At 35.5% G+C, this 23,539-nt stretch overlaps 1 protein-coding gene across 17 annotated transcripts in view; it reads right to left on the bottom strand.

The window, feature by feature from the left end:
- The window catches only part of Robo2 (roundabout guidance receptor 2), a 1,509,792-nt gene that overhangs the window by 129,604 nt on the left and 1,356,649 nt on the right, over positions 1–23,539 (bottom strand). For all 17 annotated transcript variants that reach the window (XM_021184410.2, XM_029470220.1, XM_029470218.1 and 14 more), the window contains 3 exons: positions 21,557–21,714; positions 20,584–20,704; positions 9,917–10,055 (listed from right to left, as the gene is read on the bottom strand). In XM_021184410.2, the coding sequence (XP_021040069.1) occupies positions 9,917–10,055; positions 20,584–20,704; positions 21,557–21,714 (418 nt within the window). The remainder of the gene's footprint in view (positions 1–9,916; positions 10,056–20,583; positions 20,705–21,556; positions 21,715–23,539) is intronic.

Raw genomic sequence — 23,539 nt, forward strand, 5'->3', positions numbered from 1 at the left:
TAATATCATATCAGGAGTCAGAAGGGAGAGAGAAATGAGTTAGGAATTAAAGGTTACCCTCACCTTCACGATAAAATGGAGGGCAACCTACTCTGTTTTTCTAGTCTCTGTCTCAAACATGAAAATAAAACAAATATTTATAAAACATAATTTGATTAACACTGATTTCATATTTCCCATCATCTAAGGTTTCCTTAGCTTAAGCACTAGTAATATTTAAATTTAACCTTTTTTTTTTTCTGTTTTGCTGGGGGAGCTCCGTGTTTCTAGAATGCATTTTCGGAAGCATCCTTGGCCTCTACCCATAAAGTGTCACTTGCATCCAATGGATGTTTACTCTGAATCATTATGAAATACTTACTAGGGAGTGAGAGAAACAAAGTGCCCTCAGGTGAGAAACTACTGTCTTTTAATATATATCTAAATATCATCTATCCTTCATAGGTTACAATACTTGTGATTACAAATGCATACATTAAAGTTAGTAAGGCAGATAGAGAAAAAATAGTAATGAGTCTGGCTTTATTTTCTTTTAGTAATAGATGAAGGCCAAACGTAAGAATCATCAACAGTTGTTGAGTAAAATATGGAATGCACATTATTCCACTTATCGCATGGGAAATGAGTGCAAGCTTTCATCATCAGAGATACCAGGGCCTTTTCAACTTGGCCACATGTTTGTCCTACAACCTTGAGCATATTTTTTTCTATCTTGAAGCTTCGGGATTTTTCTTTTTCAAGGTTGCTGGAAACATCAATTCTAAGCTATACATTGCTCCACACAAAACCCTGGCTCCTCAAAAACATTTAGTTTTAATTAGGAGGGTTTAAAAAAAATTTAAAATGCATGTTCCATAAAAAGTTACTGCATGTGCTATTAAAAGAGCTTGGGAAGTGTTGACTCTGCATTCTCACCACCTTACCTCTCTTTCTATCCATTAAAGTGGAGCCTTCATTTCTCATTTGTAAGCCATGGATGGCAACATTTACTTGTGGTATGAAATCAGTCTGAAAGATAAATGAACTACTCTGTTATGAAATACCTGTAAATATTAACTAATACTCCTATAGTTAGTAAACTGGAAGGTGTATGTTTTTTATATTCCAACTTCTGTGAATCAAGAATCAGCTCACTAAATATGGCAAACCATGATCAATTTGCTACATTTTTTTCCCTCCTTAATTAAGTGCTGGTTACAACTCAAGCAAATTAAGTATAAATTACCAGTAAAAGATTAAAAATGGTGAGACTGAAAATAAAGATGATTAATTAATTAGGATTGTCAAATTGACTGGACTTAGAATGACCAACAAAAGAAAGCTCTTGGTATTTCTGCAAGCAACTTTCTGGATGAAGTGAATTGAAAGTGAGAAAGCTCCTTTTACAGGTTGGGAGCACCAGCCCATGGCTTGCTGTCCAGGACATGAGCTGAGTGTCTGGGTGCATCTTTCAGCTTCCAGACTGTATGTGTATTACGACTAGCTGATGGACTCTACTTTGACCAGGACCTCAAACCATAAGACAAAATAAACATCTCCATCTTGAAATTTCTTTGGTGACCATTTTGTCACATCCCCAAGGAATATAATAAATCCAATGGTCTTTGAGTTTCTCTGCTTATTAGAAACAAAGATTGCACTCAGTTACACAAACATAAATAAGAGTGATTTTTCTAAATGTGGATCAAGATGCTTTATACTATATGTGGCTTTCAGTAAGTGTCATCAAGAACATGTCAAAGAATCCTTTCAATGAATTCAAATGTGTACTGAGTATTACGTTGTATGGTGAAGATGAAAAGATGAAGTGTAACTCCCAATATTCAAGAAAAGTCTCCTGTTTCCCACATACATATCTATTCAGATCTTGTGATTCCTTTAGCAGCTATTCTTTTGACATCTGATGGATTACAGTAATTCATTTTTTTTATTTTTTGGTCTATTTCATGAAACAAATTGGGAAGAACAAGTAATCATATTAGCAACAAATATTAAAAAGGATAAAATTATTCTAAATTGGGCAAATGACCATTTAAAAACATATGGTTATCGTAGATGGATGGTAAATCATTATTGTGGTGTCAAAATTATATCCAATGAATGCTTTATTAAGTAGAGTATATTGTGAGTGTATGAAAAACAGTATACATGAAGAGACTTAAGACTTCCTATTCTTTAAGTTCATATAAAGAGAAGAAGAGGCTTAGCACTTCTAGATTTTGATTAAGTTTGTGGGCTTAGGAACCATATTAATTGTCTAAATATACATAGAAATTGGAAATATTGTATATAAGACATAAATACTAGTAGTCATTGGATTATAGATATACAACTAACTTAATTTTCTTATGCTTATTCATTCATTTTTCTATTTTTTGTTTTTGTATCGAAGAAAACATTACCACCACATTTCTCCAACTGTACTTAGCATTTACCATAGAATTATGTCATTTATAAATTTAAACATATCACAGAAAATATTCCTCTCAACTTGCACATTTGAAGAGATTGTTGCTTTTATTATTTGTGAATTTTTCATAAGGGCAATATGAATTCTTATACATTATCACATCCTAAAAAATTCTACATTTCAGCTTCATGTTATAATTCAAATTATATAAAATTATAACAGAAATAAATGAGAAATATATAATAAAAGAATTAGAGATATTACAAGCCATTCAAGTGATGCTAGCTCTAAGTTGTCTGTGTGTTAAAACATGTAAAGACATGTTACACATAAACAATTTATAGGTAAAGTTCATGTCACACATGAACACATAAACAGTGTTCTTTTAAAATGTTATTTTCAGTTAAGAAAATACTAGAGAAACAGAGAAAGTGTCTTTACCAGGGAAGACCAATTTGCTTGTAGTGTTGAGCATTTTCTGATGAACCTCAGTAACTTTCTAATCTTGGCTGCAGTCCTAGTCTTGTTACTCCCATTTCCCGTGTCAGCCACTCAGAAGGCTCTGATGTGTCCTACCTTGATGGAAGGAGCACACTGACTGTGGCTCTCGTGATGAGTGATGCCCACACGCCAATGACAGGTGGCACTCAGACAGATCCTTTTGCTGTGAGAACTGGCACCTAGTGTTGGCTCAGCCCACACACAGCCCACGGGCTGCCAGTTAATGGGCATCAGAGCTTCACTTGACTTCAATGAACTTTGTATCTTGAGTATGCTCCAGCATGGGAGTTGACAGCTATCCAAAGCAGAGACTGAGTGCCAGTTCAAGCATTGTTCCTATGCTGAGACTCTCAACAGATGGGCCAGCATGGTCATTGGACCAGGCACCATGATCCCCCCTCCCCCCTAGGTGGCAATTAGTTTTATGTTGACAGTAACTATTAGCACCTATTTGGTGAAAACACAGGAAAAAGTTCCATCCTGGCAACAATGAAAGTTTCCAATTAATCTAGTATAAAAACAAAACGTTAGGCTTCAGTTCCCAAGAAGATTATGTGCACTATTCCAAATTTAAATTTCCATATAGACAGATATTTATGTTTATCATAAGAAATTGCTTTGAAAATTACCTTAAGTGTATCACTATATAACGTGTTAATAACAGTTGAGTACCATATCCCTGATGTTATACACAATATAAAATTTTAAATCAGTTGAACATTAAACAATTGTTAATTCAGAAATTAGGAAAATGAGTTCAGAATATCAATTTTATGTTGGGAAGATTCTAAAGTTATTTTCTGTCACTAACATGAAAGTATAATGCTGGAAAACTAATTATGCTAAGTATGCATTTCTGTATCTCTCAAGTGAGAGTCATATTATGCTGTGACACCATCCCTTATATTGAGAGCATTGTTGTTAGAAAGAAGCTTTCAGTAGCACTTAGGGCACCTGACAAGTTCTCTTAAGTCTTCTTAAGGAAGTGCCACCATTTTCCTTACAAGCATAAAACAAAATTAAATTAAAAAAAAAAGCAGTTCAGTAGAATTCCTGGAATACAGTGATCCCAACTTAAAATGTGAAAATCTGATGAACCCTTGGGCTGGGACATAGTACTGGAAGAGGTACAATAACCCAGAGATAGAAGAAACAGGTAGGGATTTTCAGAGTTGGCAGATTGGCTGGCAATATTTACTAGTAAGTCTACATGAATTCATATTAAAGGCTGTATCTGTTAAATAAGGAACTCTCAATATTCCTATAGATATTTTTAGCCAGATGGAAAAGAATGTGAAATTAACCCACACAAATTGAACGTCCCTTATTTTTCATCCTTAGTCTTTTACTGCTGAACCCAGTTAATGCTTCTAATACCACCTTCTATGTTTATCCACTGTATACTTTTTGCAGTGCTTAGACATAATTACATCATTTGATAACCTTTCAGGTAGAACATGCCAAAGCAGAGGGTAGTGATTAACTGCATCATACTTCTGCATCTTCAGGATGTAAGACACAGAGTTTCAATAGCTCCTTCAAGGTCATCTTCATTTCCAGTGCTAAAGAAATTTCTCAAACATCTTTTTTAGAAAGTAGAGATAGATTCAAGGTCATAGGCAATTAGTGTCAGAACAAGACCTCCAAGCCAACAACCTGGACAATAGACTGCATGTGCATCATGCTGGCATTTGTAAAAAAAAGAAACAAAAACAAAACAAAAAACAAAACAACTCATAATAATTTCCATAGCAGTTTGTATGACTTTTTGTTCCAGAAACAAATGAGCAAAATACTTATTTAACACAAAAGACAAGTTTGCCTTCCACCTTTCCTTCTTTATTGGCTTATGGGGACAATTTTTTTTTTTTTTTAGACAATGGTTTATTTACATTGCTGTCACCATGTTCTTAGTATTTCTTTTCTTTTTCTAAAATTGTCTTAATTGAGCAATCTCCACTAGTCAATCTAATCAAAGTGGATATTTATCGGGAGCACAACTCACCGCATGTCCTTGAGGTGCACACTGAACATGAGCAAGGCAGATCTCCCCAGCAGGAGAGCTAGCACCTGTTCAGCATCTCTGCTTCCCAGCTCCACAGGCTCTAAACAATAGAGCTCCCAGACAATTAATACAGGGACATTTTCCAGGGCTAACTGTAAAGAGCCACTTTGTTCAAAATTGCACAAAAAGGAAGTTGTAAGTGGTTCTATTCAGTTTCTCTTCTGAAAGAATCATGTAGTTCTGGGAATCGCATATTCCACGAAACTAAGAATTCTAGAAAAATTTCACTTAAAATAGACTTTAGAAAAGGGACTTGTCAGTGGGCTGAGGGAAATTGATAGAATTTTACACTATATTTCTTAAAATGCTTATTCTGTAGGCCCCTTTCTGTTTTATGAAATATTCATGAATTACCTACACTATATGGAAGCTATCAACTGCATTTAGAAGTGGCAGGCATACATAAGAATGTAAATGGCATATTTTATTTCTTTTCTCTTCCCCCCACAGAAAAGCTATTATGAACATTCCATTCTACTAGAGATCCTTATTGCAGAAGTTGGTCTCACTTTAGAATCAGTTTAGAAAACAAAATAAATAAAAATGGAAAAAAAAAACTGGGACGCTAAATAATGGTGACATAGTAAAAATCATACAAATGATGAAATATACTAAATATTCAGTTTGCAGTATTTTGCTAACGACTTGAAGCACAGTCCGTCCTTCTATGATTAGATATGAGATTATAATTAGTATAATGTCTCTTCTGTTTACCCAAGTTCTAAGAAGCTTAGTTTAAGGTCTCCATCCCACTACTAGATTAAATAGGACATTGTAGTGAATGCGTGTCAATTTTGCTCTTATGTATTTCTTTGTACATAGCAGGTAATATTTACTCCTTTATTTTAGCTTGTAATATTTTGATAGAGTCAGCAGCATATGGATTTTTGATGTACTCTTTTGATGATCTCTTTATTTTACCGTGTAAGATGCCCCTTTCCTTAGAACCTCAAGCAACTTCTATCACATAAAGTACGTGTGTGAAACCATATCATAAATCACTTGATCTTCAAAGATCACTAACAAGCACAGGCGTCTAGGGTCAGCTGACACACAAGGATGCAGAGCTGAGAAGAAAAGCGTTCGACTCAGCTTTTCATCTTTGATGTATTCAGTATGTAAATGGGTGTCCATACTGGCTTCTCTCATTAACCTGCAACTCAAAGAATAAGAACAAAACAAAACAAAAGACTACTGGCACTTTCCTTTAAAGAATTACTTTTGCAAACTGGCGATGAGAACTGAGAGCTTTCAATAAATTGATCCTTCTATTTAAATTCCACAGGTGCAAAGGTGTTACTAGAAATTAAAACCATTTCGGGCCAGAACAACGTCAAGGGCTCTGACAGGTTGTTCTGCTAGATCCTTGGACTTCCATTCACAGCTGCAACTGAACCATTGTTGGGAATTGGGCTGCCAACTGTAAGTCATCAATAAATTCTTTTACTATATAGTGACTATCCATAAATTCTGTGACTCTAGAGAACCCTGACTAATACACCAGTCATTCAGTGTGGTTCACGGAGCTCAGGTCTTCTGGAAGAATAACTAATCCATTGGTCTAGCCCTACACTGTTGTATTCTTTCATCTCATGTTTATTGAGACTCTCTTAAAAATATATATACTGATGATTTTTATAGTCACTAAAAAGCAGTGGAGATTTTTCTTCCTGATAATCAGTTATGAACTTCTATCTTTAGATGTATCTCCAATAAATTACTATACTCTGCTAAAAAAAAAAAAAAAACCACACACACACAACGTAAAATACCTTTAATTTTGACTCTATAGAAAATAATCACGTTCGTAATATTTCTCTGTTTGGGCATAGAATTATTATTAGACTTTCCAAGTTTCCTACCCCAACAAGACACTCCAGTTGTAAAAGCAAAAATTTAAAAAAAAAAAAAACAAAACATTGTATTTCAGCAAAAAGTGTGTTGTCAATATCATTAAAGTTATTTTTAGAATAAAAAACTTAGGATGCTAATGCTTAACAAAATAAATGGGCATATTGTTATTGTTTTTAAAATATTCTCCCTGGGATGAATGAAATGAAGGCAAAACTACCTCCTTAATCCTCATCTCAGCTCTGCTCACCAAAGGGTTGGCACGGATAGCTTCTTCTGTGTTGATGGGTTAAGTAGCTATCACAGCATTTCATCTATTTAAACATGAATTGAAAAGCTTCCTTTGCCTCCAAAGGAAAAATAGTCACATATTACTTACATAGTAATTATCGCCAATGCAGCTGCCCTTCACTGCTTACCATCACTCTTTAAAGCCTTAACAACTACACAAACTGTATTCAGATTTCATTAAACATTAAGCCAAATAAATGCCGTCCTCCACACCAATTACTTATGCAAGAACAGTGGTCACCTCCCTTGTCTCAGAGCTAAAAATGTAACAGAATCAATGTTATTGACTTAGTCTGTAGTTCCGTGAAAAAGTATTACTGCTATCCTTCTGCAAGAAAAGAGGTCTGTCTGCCTTTCATGTTAAAGTAAATGTTATGCTAATACACACAAATCAAGACTGAATAAGGTTCCTTGAAATGTCACTTGAGTCTGAAAAGGAAAGAAAAAGTGCCTGACTTCCATCAAGATAGAAAAAGTCATTAATTTGCATGTTGAGCCTTTCTAACATAATGGTCTAAAGCTAACACTTGTATGTGCCTAATGAATTAAAACATTTAGCTATTCAAACAAATACTGTAGAGTGTAAACCCAGTAATAAGAGAGTAGGGGCCAAAACTATGCAACATTTTGAGAACAACGGGGGTGGGAGTGTTCTCGTATCTCTTGAAAATGATATTTATATGATTTTTATGGTACTGTTTGATTTTTTTTCTTTCACGCATGGCATAAACTTTGAAGCAAATGACTGTTACAAGACATTGAAGTCTTTACAAATGGAGCGGTAAAGTTGTCATACTTATTACTTTATACATAATAAATCAGAGAAGAAAATGAGTCCTAAATTATACTTTTTTGTTATACTCCATTCAAATATAGGTAATTGTACTCCATTCAAAAGTATAGGTACTCTAAAAATGCAGTACAATCTCACAACTTTGTAGCATATATTTTTATCTCAACTTAATCTTATTTAACAATAATGGCACGCATATATGAAAACAAAAGAATATATTAAAACTATAAATTTGCCATAGAAAGTTAAAATGAAATTTTAAAAAGGTCAACAAAGCCAAAGCAGGCATACTGGAATATATCTGTCATTCCCACACTTGTAGACTGGATTTAGGATGTACTTAAAAATGGTCTCAACAAACAGTGGAGCATCAAACAGTATGGTTCCTTGACTCATGAACCTCTGATTCAATGAGATGCAAGTCACCCCCATGGCTTTCTTTCTATAATATCATAGAGCCAGTCTATGCACCCATGTGAAACAACATGAAATCCAGGCTTGGTTTTTCTGTGCCATATCTCACTAGCACTCCTCATCTAATACAAGGTTAGTGATACTCAAAAGCACTATGACTCTGTCAAAGACCAAAGATGATTGGGAAACATTTCAACTAATCCACATAGCTTATGACTCCAAAGTAAGCACATATCTTCGGCTGGTCTCCAGAGCAGAAAAAGACAATAATGAAAACTGATTAAATCCAGATAATGTTTACCCTGTATTTAATCATTGTAACATTTTTCACTAGGTATGACAAATATTTTGTATGTGTATGAATTGAGTGAAAGTGGACTCAAAATATACAGACAATGCTGAAGGCCTGTTGTTTTTATAAAATGAAATGTCCCCAAATTAGAGCTCAATTTTTAAAACTGCAAAGTCTTTACAGTCTCAGCAATTTTGTTGCTCTTTTTTTGTTTGTTTGTTTGTTTGCTTTTATTGGTTGTTGTTGTTGTTTGGTTTGGTTTGGTTTTGGAGGTCTTACTATGTAGCTTTGATATCTTAGGGCTCGCTATGACAGACTTCTGTGAACACATGTTTAACTTGAAACTGTTGAATGAAATCAAGTATCACTAGAAGGAAACACTTGGTAAATTACAGATTGTACACAGACTAGTTATAAATGTGCTGGTTGTTCTGTCAGTGGATTGAAAGAAGGAGAGGGCAGAGGAAATGGAAACAGAACTATTGCTAAACAAGAAGAGAAAAGCTGAAAGATTTATTTGATAACATCTATAAAGGTATGGATTGATTGATTGATTGATTGATTGATTGATTGATTGATTTTTGCCTCTGCCTTATTGCTGGGATGAAGACTCTTCTAGCTGGGATGAAGACTTGGTCTATCACACCCATTTTTGGCAAAGGTTTAACAACAACAAAATTAGAAAACACAAATTATTTTTTATAAGATGATCAGCATTTTTGGATAGTTTGGCAATGTTGTAGTGGAGAGACTATGATTGGTAAAAGAAGAATGTAAGCAATGGAAAGCCTGTCTCTGAAGAAAACAGGGTGAGTGCCAGGAACTCATTGAGGACAAGCCTCCTGGGAGCCCATCCACTTGATGAGCCTCTGCTTGTTAATGTCTGTTTTATATAAGTCCCTTTGGTTATTTATACTCAACCGCCTTTTGTTATAGCTACTCTGGGCATTCAAGAAAGGCATTGCAGATTAAACAAACAAGGCCCACAATAAGGGACATTTGCACATGGGTGGTCATGCATACAGGGAGACATTAGTGAACATACAAGTAGCCCTGGGGACAATAATACCTCAGGGCTGAGTGGAACTTGAATATGATAGAATGTAGAGAGAATGATCAGGAACTAATGTGTATTTCAGCTGAGGGACATCATAAGTGTGAAAGACAGGGAAATGCACACAGTAGGTAAGATGCCAAAACTATAAATCATAAGTATGACGCTATCAAAGATATATGTGGTTTTGGTGGTGGAAACATGAATGTTGGTGATCTGAACATTGTTTCACATGATAGGCTTACCTTCCTCTTGGCAAGTCTGCATCATCTTTTTTCCACCTCACCGTTGGCTGGGGATCCCCTTGGACCTGACAACGGAATTCTACAGCCTCTTCCTCTAGCACCACCTGGTTAATTGGCCTCCTGAGAAATGTGGGTCGTTCTTTGGGAGAAAAATAAAGAAAAAGTATAGTCAAATTAGATGAGATATACATGATTTGTATATAAATAATTGAAAAAGAACAACCGATAGGTAGTTTATTCTTAAGACACACAGACTTAACTCTCCATCTTACCTATATAAGATAAATCTTTACTAGTCAAATACAATTAAACAGAAAGACATTTTTGAACCTAAAAATCAAAATGGTTTCTGTATTAAACTGTATAACCTCCCAGAAAAGAAAAAGTTGATATGCAGTGAATTTCTGCCTCAAAATAGGTGAAACCAATAATTGAATTACAAAACAGTAAATGGTTTACAAACAAGGAGTTTAAAGTCATTGTTCTATTTTTGTTGTTCAAAGCAGAAAATGTAAAAGATAAATCTGATGAAAATTAATAAAGAGTAATAAATATTAAGAATAGGATCCTCAGTAGCATTCCAGGAAAATGCTGTACTTACAAAAAATATTTCCCAATATTTTCCACTTGACATGCTACTTTATAAAGACACAATGCATTCCTCGATATTTTAATTCATGTCTTGAATGGTGTTCAATATTTTTAAAATTCAGTTTTTGTTTTGCTAATTATTTTCTATCCTACTTAAATTTCTTCAGGTTTTTTTCAGTAATATTCTTTAGTATTTTAGTCTTTTAATTCTATATTTTGTACTATATTTTAGCACTTTTCTATACAATGAAAGCTATTCTTAATTATAAGGGTCTTACCATCAGAGATACATGAGACTAAGTCACCGCAACCCCAAAACGGTTACATCCCTTGTCCAGTATCTATCTTTTTAGATAAAGAGCAGCCACTAGAAATGTACCTCTTAAATTTTATGAACACTGCCTTCTGAATCACATATTAACTCCAAGTTTGCAAGTTTCTGAAGGAGAAAGTAATCTAGGTCATGAAAGACAAGTGAGTTCCAGGGGGAGATGACAAAGTGAATCTGGCCATATGGCCATGGTTAGCCTTTGAAGACTTCAGTTTCGACTGTTCCAATTTAGAATTGTGAAAATAATGTCACATAGAAAGAAATGCATTGAGCAGGAAACCTTCCTTGAAACTAAATCACTTAAAATAACACACTAAGAACACGGGTTGTGAATATGCATTTTTATTGACATCAAAATCAATATTCAGTAAACAATTGTGAAATGCCAAGGGAAATTTTTTTTCTCAAGGAATTCAATAATTGTGGGCATTTAAAAGGATGAGAAGGTTAGGTCTCCACAGAGAATTAGACACCAGATGTTGACAAAGAGCTACACATATTCCAAGATTTGTATTCTGCATCTTCAACGTTCAAAGCTATAAAAATAGGCTGATGGAATTTTATCATGAACGGTTTCTCTATTTCTATTTTATTACTATGTTCTATGTTTATGTGTGTTTTGACTGAATATATGTCAGTACATGACATGTGTGCAGTGTCTGTGAAGGCATCAGAATAAAGCATCAGGTATCCTGAGACTACAAGTACACACAGATGGTTGTGAGCTACCCTGTAGGTGATGAAAATCAAACTCAGGTACTCTGGAAGAACAGCCAGCCTCTGGACCATCGAGCCATCTCTCCAGCCTTTTATCCTGGAAAGTTTATAATGTAGAATTTGCAAACAACACAGACTAGAAAATGATATTTTGCTTCTAGGGTAAAATGTTGGCAGAATTAATTATCCATAAAAGATTCTGCCTAAACCACAGAGCAAATGTACAAGTTGGAAGGATTAATTTAATACTTTTTCCACTTTGCTGTGGTGTGTGTGTGTGCCTCTGCACGTGCACACACATGTGCATTGTGTGCATGAACAAGCATATGGTGAGAGAATGTGCAAATGTGCGTGGTTGGAACATGTAGAGACCCGAGGTTGAGACTGGAAATTACTCGCCATAGTTCTTTTACCTTCTTAATTTACTCACAATTCTTTAAACAAACTTGGGGCATCATGTATATTGTCACATCTTACACTAGTCTCTGCCTCACATTGCTAGAAATGAAGAAAAGATCTGACTCTCCATGTACACAGGAATTTATAGAATCTGGGCATATGAATGATAAAGCATTGAACCATCTCCATAGCCCCAACCTTGTCCTGTTTTTCCTTTAAATGGTGGATACAGTGTTCCTCAACTATATACTTTAAGCATGATGATGCTGAGTTACTGTTTCTGCAGTACATAGACAATAGGATTAGTTTATCTTTATAGGTGTTCCAAGTGCTAATAGTACATTAGCATAGGACCTGAGAGGGAGATTTTCTATTCTGTTTGATGCATTCATTCAGAGTCTGAATTCACCCCCTGCTAACAGGGAGGAAACCACTAATAATATCACTTGAGACTGAGAAATGATATTTCAAGAGGAGACCTCTTCTGTTCTCTGATGTTAATAGGAGTATTGTACCATAAACTGGCCTACGGAGAAACAAACTGTAACAGTGTTTTCAGTCATTAGGCAAATGTGAATGTAGGCTCTCCTACCCCAGGCTCCAAACTTAATGGCTTGTAGAGAGCCAGCAGCTTGGTTATATAATGAAAGTGGTGGGAGATGGAACAGGCCATAGAGTGAGGACCACGGCTGTGAAGGACACGTGAGCAAGTCAGGGAAGAGGACACTCTAACTGATGGAGAAGTCCTGAAGGCCCCAGTGTTCTATGGCAGCCCCCTTTCACATGTATATGACAAGGATCTCATTGGTGAATCTGTGAAAGGTCAAGTAAGAGAGAAAAATAAACTATGGCAAAGGGTTACTGAGTAAAATTATTTCCTCTTGTACTGACAGAGATTATGAAGTATGAAGAAAGGCAGTAGACATAAGAGATCTAAAATAAATTTCCTATCAGATGGGCAGGATGAAATACAAAAATATAGAAGGAGTTTTAGCAAATTAAACACATTGGTAAGTATGGTATATATTTGATCCCAGCATGCCTAGGCCATTGTAAGTAAGGTTTATGTTTTTGAAGTGAAATTAACTTTCAATCAATAGTGAATGAAGGCTACATTTGTAACTGTAAGAAGTTAAATTTATTTCAAAATAAAACAAGTATAGTAACATCTACAATTATAGCACTTAAATGTATATATCTCTATATCTATCTATCTATCTATCTATCTATCTATCTATCTATCTATCTATCTATCATTGCATTCTTATGCAAAATAAAAATTCCTGTCAAAAATTAAATGCCAATATGACTTTACAAGGTTCTCTGACAAGAGACAGCGTTTCCTGCCCATATTAAGAATCAGTAAAAATGAAAAGTGAGGAATTGACCTAAAGAAAGAGAAAGCCAAATAGATCTGTCTCAGCCATCTCTTTTCGTACTAAAATTACCTGCAAAAGAATGGAAAGTCGGAGAGTAGGAGTCTTAAGCTGATAATAGAACTATCTAGTGAGAGATAAGAATCACATTCAATATCCACTAATGTCTGCAGAGATGTATGTCCATGAAGCTCTGAACAATTAAAATCAACAACTGTGGAAACCTTGATCTATTGAACAAGCCAACTTAATTTTAAGACATGTCAAAATAAGACCACTGTGTTTTTCCATGGTATCCCCTTATGTCTGACCACATATTGAAAAGACAGGGAGAGAACCCTCTAGAGCCATCTGTGTGCTGCTTATCAATTAGATTAGAGTTCCCTTGTGTCGGCCGATCCCTAATTATATATCTATGCAGTGGTCAGAGGCAACTTCTTTGCCAAAGCAATTAACTTTTTTTCTCTCCCTGAGATTAACTGGATTTGAATGACCTGCATAACTTGCTTGCAAGGTTAATCCCTCTGGAGGTAACAGTGTTGTTTGCCTGTGTGATACTCTGTAGAGGACAGCTCTCAAATAGCCCTGTCAACCTAGTTCCAAATTGACAATGTAGAGAACCCAACATTACACATAGCTCTAATCAAATCTAATGCCTTGTCTCACTGCAGTCATGTCAACGTTGTTCAGGGAGAAAAATATTAAACTTAACATGAAATGCCATGAATCCAATAGGTGTTTGAATAATTTTTCTTTTGTTTTTTTGGCAACAGTGAGGAAATTATCTACCCAGTTAACAATTCTCCAACTGTATGTAGTCATTGAGGGTGGTTCTAAAATTGCTGATGACTGTTCAGTGACAGCTATTTTCAGGATGACCTTACCAATTTAAAGGTAAAATTCACTTGACACTGTAAAAGCTGTGCTGTGGCTATAATTGCATAGGTGGGGTTGTTTAAGTCCTATAAGAAGAAAACTATGTGATAAAGGGGCATTTGAGCTAACTGCTGCTTGTAAACCTGGCCTTGCCTTTATTGGCACCAGAGAGAACTGCCTCAGAGGAGAGAGGCTATAAATTAAGGAAGTCATAAGATGGTAGGTTTCACAGGTCTCCTTTGACTTTCCCTGCTTTGTTAAAGGGGAGAGAAGTTTGATATCCATTCATTGGATGTGACTACTGGGCGGTTCCAAAAGCCTGGAAATAATGGTCAGGCTCCCTGGATGTGATTACATCAATTCTGACTGCATTAATTTTGTTTGTCAGTAGTTTTCACCCCTGGGAGCAAAGATGAGAATCGATAAAATTTGGAAGGGAAAAATCTTCTCTCATCATGTGTTAAGCACATTATTTCACATCATTCCTCATAGTAGAATATAAAGGGCCATGTCCTCTGTTAACAAAAATCATCGCTCTCCTGAAGCATTAAAAGAGGTTTTAGAGGAGCTTGGGAAATACGCAACAAGAAAGTACTACATCACTTCTCCAAATCAGTAGAGTCTGAATTATGAGATGAAATCTGCATCACATAATTGAGGTAGATATTTCAATTCAAAGTTTTATGTGTTATTGTGTGTGTGTGTGTGTGTGTGTGTGTGTGTGTGCATGAGTATTTTGCCTGCATGTGTGCCATTGTACCTTGTGTACCTGGTGCCTAAGGAAACCAGAAGAGGCAATCAAACTCCCTGAGACTCGAGTTACAGAAAATAGGGAACTGCCATGTGGGTACTGGAAATCAATGCTACGTCTCTATAAGAGTGGCCAGAGCTCTTAAGCCCAGAGGCATCCCCTAAGACCAGGCCATAGATAGTTCTTACTGTTTTGAGATAACATTATTCTTAATGTTATCTCGGTGTTTGTCTAGTGACTAGAAATTGTCATGACAGCCCATGTCTCAGTCCCTCGTCATGAATGGACTAGTTACTAGTATGCATAAACTAAGCTGAAACTTTGAGATGATAAAGTTTATAGTACATATTTTTTAAAATGGGTAGAAGCCTAATGTGAAGGAATAGCAATACATTGTATGGTGTTTGAAGAAAGCATTCTTCGTAAAAATGAGAACAATGGATGCAAGAGGTGGCATGTGGAAAGGAATTATGGATAAAAGGAAGTAAATTAATAAGAAACATTTATAATTGTTGGAATTGTGTGAATTCATAGTGGTGAATGCCTGCTCTCGGCAAATCATAAGGCAATAATGTAAAAATTGTGAATCTTAAAAGAGCCTGAGCTACAGGGCAAAACCTTGTCACAAAATAAAAAGAGGCAAATTTTGTGTCAGACAGAAGAGACACACATGGGGCAAGAACAGATTACTATAAACAGAATAAAGAGAAGAAAGTAAAGATCAAGATGTTTAACATGTAATTCATAAATACATGCTCTGCAGAAGCCGAACACAAAGCCCCCTGAATTTAATAGAGTTGTTTTGGTTCAGAGATTTCTGATTCTGATTTACTAGTGTATAAATGAAGGAGGGTGAGGAGGAGTGCCAGATGTGGGTGTACAGTTGCAGTGTTTCAGAAGAGTGAGTTAAGAGTAGCCAAGGAGCTGAAGGGGTCTGCAACCCTATAGGTGGAACAACAATAGGAACTAACCAGTACCCCCAGAGCTCGTGTCTCTAGCTGCATATGTAGCAGAAGATGACCTAGTCAGCCATCATTGGGAAGAGAGGACCCTTGGTATTGTAAACTTTATATGCCCCAGTACAGGGGAATGCCAGGGCCAGGAAGCAGAAGAGGGTGGGTTGGGGAGCAGGGCCAAGGGAGGGTATAGGGGACTTTCGGGATAGTATTTGAAATGTAAATGAAGAAAGTATCTAATAAAAAAAATGTTTTTTGAAAAAAAAAAGAAGGAACACACTGCTAAGAGGTGGAAAAGAAAAATGAGTAAATCAAAAGTCACAGGCCATATGCAAAAGAATCCCAAGCACAGTCAGAGTAGACTTCCCAAGAGGAACTCAAGGATGTGAGTAGCATTGGAGAGTCACACTCAGTAGGCACTGAAAATAAGAGATGTGTGATCCAATATGTTCTTGTAACTTGAATTACACATGTTGGTTTCGAATGTGTCCTGAGCTCCAGTCAAGCAGAAAGCAATAGAGAAACGCCAGAAACAGAAAGCATGGGATGCTGAGAATTAAGAATTCAACATCAAAGCAAAGGAAGACAAGATCCATTGGAGATTCCTGAGTAGAGCTGAGTGGACCCAGAGTCTGCCATTGCCAGGAGAGTGGCAATGGAGGAGCACGTATTGTTGCGTTGCAAAAACGAGAACATGGGCTTTACCATTTTGAAACAGACAGAGTGTCAGAATTGAAAACGAATCACCATACAATGATCTTGAGTACAATTCACAGGTCATAATATTTGCCTGGCTAAAACTAACTCCAAATGTTTCTGTTTATCTATGTATAGCAAGCATATAGCTGTGTACATGTGCATATTTGTATTTGAGGGTACCAGTGTATCATGGCACACATGGGGATGACAGAGGAAGACTTCGAGTGTCAGTTCTCACAACTCATCATGTTTCAGACAAGACATAGCAGGATAGCTGGCCTGAAAGCTTCAGCGGATTTTGGCTCTTCCCCCCATCTTCCTCTAGAGAGGTTAGAGATGTGAGCTACTATGGCTTTGGGGATTGGAAATCTTAGGCTGGGTCACTCAGGCATCTCTTTAGCTATCCTAATTCCAACATCAATAGCATAAACGATTCTAAGGAGAATATATTAGAGAGAGGAAGATTTAAAAAAAAGAGAGAGAACAAAAGTAAAAAATGGTTGGAAAGGAATTTTAGGTTGACCAAATTATTATTTTCTAAAATAGAATAGAGAGCAAAGCCATAATTAACATATAAAGCATATACTAGGAAAAAAAACCCACATGCTTTGAATATTGAAATGAATATCCAAAGCAGGTGAAAACAACAACCAAAAAAAAAAAAAAAAAAAACCAAAAAACAAGAAAACTTTTAAAAAGTAACCAAAGATGAGGAGTATGTATGCCTGTATGTATGTATGGGTGTGTGTGTGTATGGGTGTGTGTGTGTATCTGTGTTTGTGTGTGTGTGTGTGTACATGCATTCATTCATACTATGCACATGTGAAGGGTTCATAAAGAAGCAATAAAGCAAAATATTTCAGTCTTTTATTTTGGTTTATAATACCTATGATACATATTAAAATTGCAATGTATAAAACTGCAGTGTGTATTATTTTGACACATTTAAAAATCACTTATGAAATGTATGCCTATTTTTGGCTACTTTTTAATAAACAGTTTTCATCTTATAAGTTATGCGCCTCCACCCTAGTTTCTTTGAGAATGTTTAGGATTTTTAGGGCTTGACATATGTGTTAATCATCTGCAGGGTGGGTGTGGGGATGTTCTCGATGAAATGCCTGGAGTTTGTCACAGATTACAGGGCCATTTCGGACCAGAACACTACATTCTGATATTTAAATTTGATAGTGTGTATATTCTAAATTTTACATTTGACAATGTGCCCTTGGGAAGATTATTTCATAGATAAAAAAATATGGGAATGGAACAAATAGATCATTCCTCTATTTTATAAAATCAGTGTACTCTGCTTATACCTTTGTGAATATAGTACACATTAGAACGAAATAACCAAAGTTTATTTCCTAGCATAAATCCTGTTGTTGAAGAATAAAAATACAGGAAGAATAGATTTCTTTCAGTAGTGTAGATGACTACTGTATAAGCAAAGACCCTTTCTTTCTTTTCTTAGTTCTCCTTGCAATTTATACATGAATAAATAAATTTATACATGATATTTCTCAAGTAGTAAACATCACCTATTACTTTTTCTCTAGAACATATGTTATCATAAAACTGATGTTTTGTGACTACAGAAGGACAATGGTAGCCAAAGACCTTAAGATAAACTTGCAGCAACCTGAAATTAGAATTGAACAGATGGAAAGAGTAATGTAAATCAGGTTTATAATCTTGATACCAAGGTGAGAACACTTAATAATGTGGAAATAAAAGGCATTATATTCTTGATGTAAAAGATTCAAAGGTCATAAATGAGGTGACCACCACAGTTTAGCTTATTTCTCTATAAGTTGGAGTTACAGCACAGCAAAACTCTCTCACAGGCAAGAACCAGTTTTGACTAAGATCAACACTTCCCTATTCTAGTTTATATTTCTTGTTCTTAATCGTTTAAAATGATATGATCCATCATATTATTTCCCCTTTGCCAACTTCTCCCAGATATGCCTTGCCTTTATAACTGCATAGTTCTATTCTGTCTCTTTGTCTCTGTTTCCTTCTGTCTTTGTCTTTGCGTGTCTTTCTATTTCTCTCTGTCTCTCCTGTCTCTCTCTGATTTTTTTTTTTTTTTTTTTTTTTTTTTTTTTTTTTTTTTTTTTTTTTTTTTTTTTTTTTTTTTTTTTTTTTTTTTTTGGTTTTGTGTTTCAATTTTTTAGTTTGTTTGATTTGTTTTTTGCTTGATTTGGGTGGTTATTTGTTTTGTTTTGTTTTAACTTTGGGAGCATATTTTTTTCCTTTATACAAAATGGGATTATATTTTTCTGTCAACTTATTGTATATAAAACCCCTCAGGCAAGTTTATACCATCAGATAACTATTTCCCAGCTCCCTAAATCAATTCTTCCACAGGAACTGCCTCTGGATAAATTTAATCTCTTGGGTTGATAGCTATTTTTAAAATAATTTAGAAGTTGTACCACAACTCTTGACAGGTTTAGGGGTCTCCTACAGTTCCCATAATGTCTTTAGGGATAGTAGGGTAAATATTTCATAAAACAGACACATTACTGGTAGATCTAATTGCTTTGGTAATGACATTGAACCCTTTCAATTTCCTTCTGAAGGCAGTCTATATGGCTATAATGCAATGTTTTCTACTCAAGATCTTGTGGTAGCTACAAAAAATAGCAATGAGTGTTTCTTTAAATAGAAGAGCCATACTTGTGGGCTTTCAGTGCTGATATTCAGTGACCACTAATTTCATATCTCACCAGACAAAACTGTATTTTATTCATTACTGGGTAGAGAGAGTTTTGAGACATTTAGAGATGACTGTGTGCAATTTAGAGGCAACCTTATAGTTATCTGTACTAGGTGAACAGGAGTTTACAGGCACACATTGAACAGAGTAATATTTACTCATTGTTTTAATGACTTATGGGAGGTTTCCTGCCCTGTGCACTTGGGACTTCAAATGGGGGCATAAGCACAGAGAGTAATATCAAAGATTACCCAACATGCAGGAAGTTTAAAAAGAAGCCTTTATCCTTTCTTCAAAAAGCACAACCAAAAGGACATTGCTAGATCTCTTTTCATCATGATTTCTCCCACCCCAAGACTGGATGGTGCCTTTCAAGGGCAGAAGAAGCCTCAGTAGAGACCTATGCCAGACTTCAACAGCATGTTTGGAAATGTTGTAGAGCAATGACCATAAGTAGAAATCTTGCAATGACATGCATGGAATTAGGAGAGGTATTTTCATTTTGAAAGCATTATCCTATCAGAATGAGTAAAGAAAATTCTGTTAATGTGTATTTAAATACACATGCAAGCACACACATGTTTGTAATTTATGTACATGTACATATGTGTCAGATACATGTTAAATATATCAAAACAGGGTGAAAGATGAACATAGGACAGGTAAACTATTTCAAATTGTCATGGAAATAGTGACTTTTTAAAAATAGTTTGTTAACAGACAGTATACATAAATAAATGAGATATATTGATATTTCTTAAATTTGACATGAAAAATTTCATCACAAAGCTCCCTAAAATTCCAATTCTAATCAATATTGATTATTCAAATTAATGAGTAATTGCTTATATATGTTCAAAGTTTTTAGTATTAAAAATTACAACTCTTTATAACTAGTGATAATCAACACTATCAGTTTGATAGGATAAAAAATTAAGGAAAGGGCCAATTTTATCTTATCCATGAGGGAACTTCAATTTTAGGTTAACTGTGGTAGGAAACCTAGCCAAAATCTGTAAAGTACCATCTTGTGGGCTGTGGTCCTGGGCTGAATTTAAAGGACAAAGATAACTAAGTGGCAATGTTCTTCTCCCTTCACTGCTGGACTACAGATGTGATGTGAGCACCTTGGTGTGCCTTGCTACTGCTACCAGGCCGTCCTTTGTCCACCAGGCCGTCCTTTGTCAAGCATTTGGTCACAGAAATGAGAAAAGTAGCTAAGCCAGGATGGAGAAGAGAGGTTTACCGAAGACAGTGAGCTCTGCAGGGTCGCTGTCCCTTTCTCCCACCATATTGGTTCCCACACAGGTGTACATGCCAGCATCGCTTTTCCTTGTATTAGAGATCATCAGCTTCCCACCACGGATCTACACAAAACAAACCAGGGGGACAGAAAAGAAGGAGGTTCTCGTTAATCATTTTGATTATTTAAGAACAATCAAGGCTATTTCTGCTGCATAAATAAAATGATTTTTTAAAAAACAAAGACATATTATAAATAAAATAGTTTAGATTAAACCATTGAATTTTGAGATGGTTTGATATACAGCAAAAGTCAAAGTGTATATTTTCCAAAGAATGCTACTCAATGCAAATCCACTCAAGACCAAATTCTCATCAAGTTCATAATGCAATCTCTGCCAAGCCTTTAGATTTTATGTAACGTTGTTATTTCAATGTTCACGTGGCATAAATTCTCATTTATAACAAATGTAGCAGATATACATGATTTTTTAAAGTAAAATTTTTCTACTCAAATGAAATAATTTTTAATAAAATATATCAAATATCAGTCATGGAATTTGATTTAAATGCAAAACTAATACATGATATCAAATTCAAATTTTATTTCAGTGAACCTGTCCTTATTATTTTTATATAATACTGAGTCTAGAATAAAATGAGAGATAGTTAATATGCTAATGGCTACAATTTATATTTTAATATCGATGTATAAATATGAATGACCAGTAGAAACCTTTAGAGAGCTAAGATATCAATATCACAGTAGAAAATAACAGTTACATATTTAAACTGGTATAACTATTATCATGATTGTCTTATTAAATCCCATATAATATTTTATTTTCACATTTAAATCATTTCTATATATTTTATATGATAAATTAGCATTTAAATGCGTTCTTAATACGTTAACAAAATTTGTTCTTTCAATGTGAAAGTCAGTCTCTCTGGCCCTCTCTTATAATTGAACTCACACTTATTCTCTCTTCCTTGTCATCAATTCGGACTTTGTCCTTTTTCCAGTAGATGGTTGGTTCTGGGTGTCCCCGTGGTGGCTGGCACTCCAAGATTGCAGGCTCTCCAGCTGCGACTACCACATCTGTGGGGTTTTGCCGGAAGTCATCTCGCAATACTGAAGAAAAATTAAAATAGTTTAAAATCAGCCTTAAGGACAATCTTCCATTTTCTCTTGCCAAAATTAACATCAAGTCTTAGCCAAAGACTTCTATTACCAAATGCTGGCTATTTCTGGTGCACAGGCCATGCCCCTTAGAAAGCAAGCTAAACTCAATCCAAGTGCTCACTGGTAGGGACAGTGATGGAGAGTGTCATTTGCACACATTGGTGCTAAAAATCCAGTTTTAAAAATGAGATGTTGAGCAGCTATGAAGTTGGACATTTAGGATATAGTTCTGAGCTCTTGTAACCAAGTAAGGTATAGAACATTTCATATAATGTGGATCTACTCTCTAGAAAGAAAACCATAGATGTTTAATGTGTCCATAGATACATTACAATGAATACAATGAATACACTAGACCTGGGACAGGCTCTGCACACATGGCTTATGGGCATGTGTGTACATGATTCTAGGAAGGAACTGGACCAAGAAAGTCTCAGAAGCTCTCCTGCTTACAACATGAATGTGGCTGCACTCCACACTTCAGTAAGCAGACTCATTGTTTTCTTTTGAAACACACCAGCACCCACACACAGGGGCTTCATTTTCACTCTGCACCTGCCAAGTGACATCTGGGCAGCGTGATTTGAAGAACTCAGACACCCTTTACAGCATGGTTGCAGCCTGAATTCTCTCTCTCTCTCTCTCTCTCTCTTTCAGAAGAAGAACAGCAGGTTGGACCTCTGATTTAACCTCCAAAAATCTGGCATGTGTCAGATATCCAAATGTCACCTATCTATCAGGATGATCTTTTCTTTTTTCTGTTTTTCTGCTGGCTAGATCAGAAGTCTGCATGCACTATCAGACTAAAGGGGACGGAGGGTATTGGGCAAACAGTGTCCATAACTATTTTAGGATAAAACATTCAAATCAGGAGTTGAGACTAGTTAGCATGTTTAACTCTGCTGCCTTCCTGTCCTTGTCCTTTTCTTTGACATTCCAACACTCACAAAGGTTATTTTGTCTCATGTGTTTGCTTTTGTTTAGTTTTGTGTTCTTTTTAGACAGCCTCACTATGTCACCCAGGCAGTCCTCGAACCAATGATCCTATGATTCTCCTGTTTATCAAGGACTGTAATTACAGGCATGTATTAAATTCTGTTAAATAAGGTTTATTTTAAACTATGTAAAGGTAAAATATATCTATCTATCCACCCCCACTCACCTATCTATGTATCATCTATGTATCTATGTATCTATGTATGTATATGTGTATCTATCTATCTATCTATCTATCTATCTATCTATCTATCTACCTCTTTATCTGTCTCCTTGCATATACTGTTCCACTGTATACCAAATAAGTACAAATATTGGAAGTATATCTATCTGTACATGCATATTCATATAATAGATAAGTGTGTAAACATACATATGTATATATAGTATACATTGTCTAAACGATCACTAGATAGCCTCATATAATCTGCTGGGAAAAACAACCATTGAAAGTGTTTATTATGTTAAGCCAGCTGCCTTCCCTGTCCTATTATGAGACCCAGCTCAGTTCTCTGCATCATTCTTTGTTATGTGGTGTCTTCAGGTTAATATCCATTTTCCAATACTTAAGAGTCTCTACCCATTAGCAGCCTCAGAGAAGCAACTAGCAAAATTTCACTTTTTCCTTTCTTTTTTCTCATAACATCCATTAACACATCTTTCCATCTTCATAAAGTCATAGCCACACAAGAGAACAGTTTGCTTCCTATTGAAGGAGCAGTAGGAAAGCATTCTGGACAAACTGTTCATTCTTAGATTCAGATTCATTTCATTCCTT

The sequence above is a fragment of the Mus caroli genome, chromosome 16 (assembly GCF_900094665.2).
Source record: "Mus caroli chromosome 16, CAROLI_EIJ_v1.1, whole genome shotgun sequence".
NCBI lineage: Eukaryota > Metazoa > Chordata > Mammalia > Rodentia > Muridae > Mus > Mus caroli.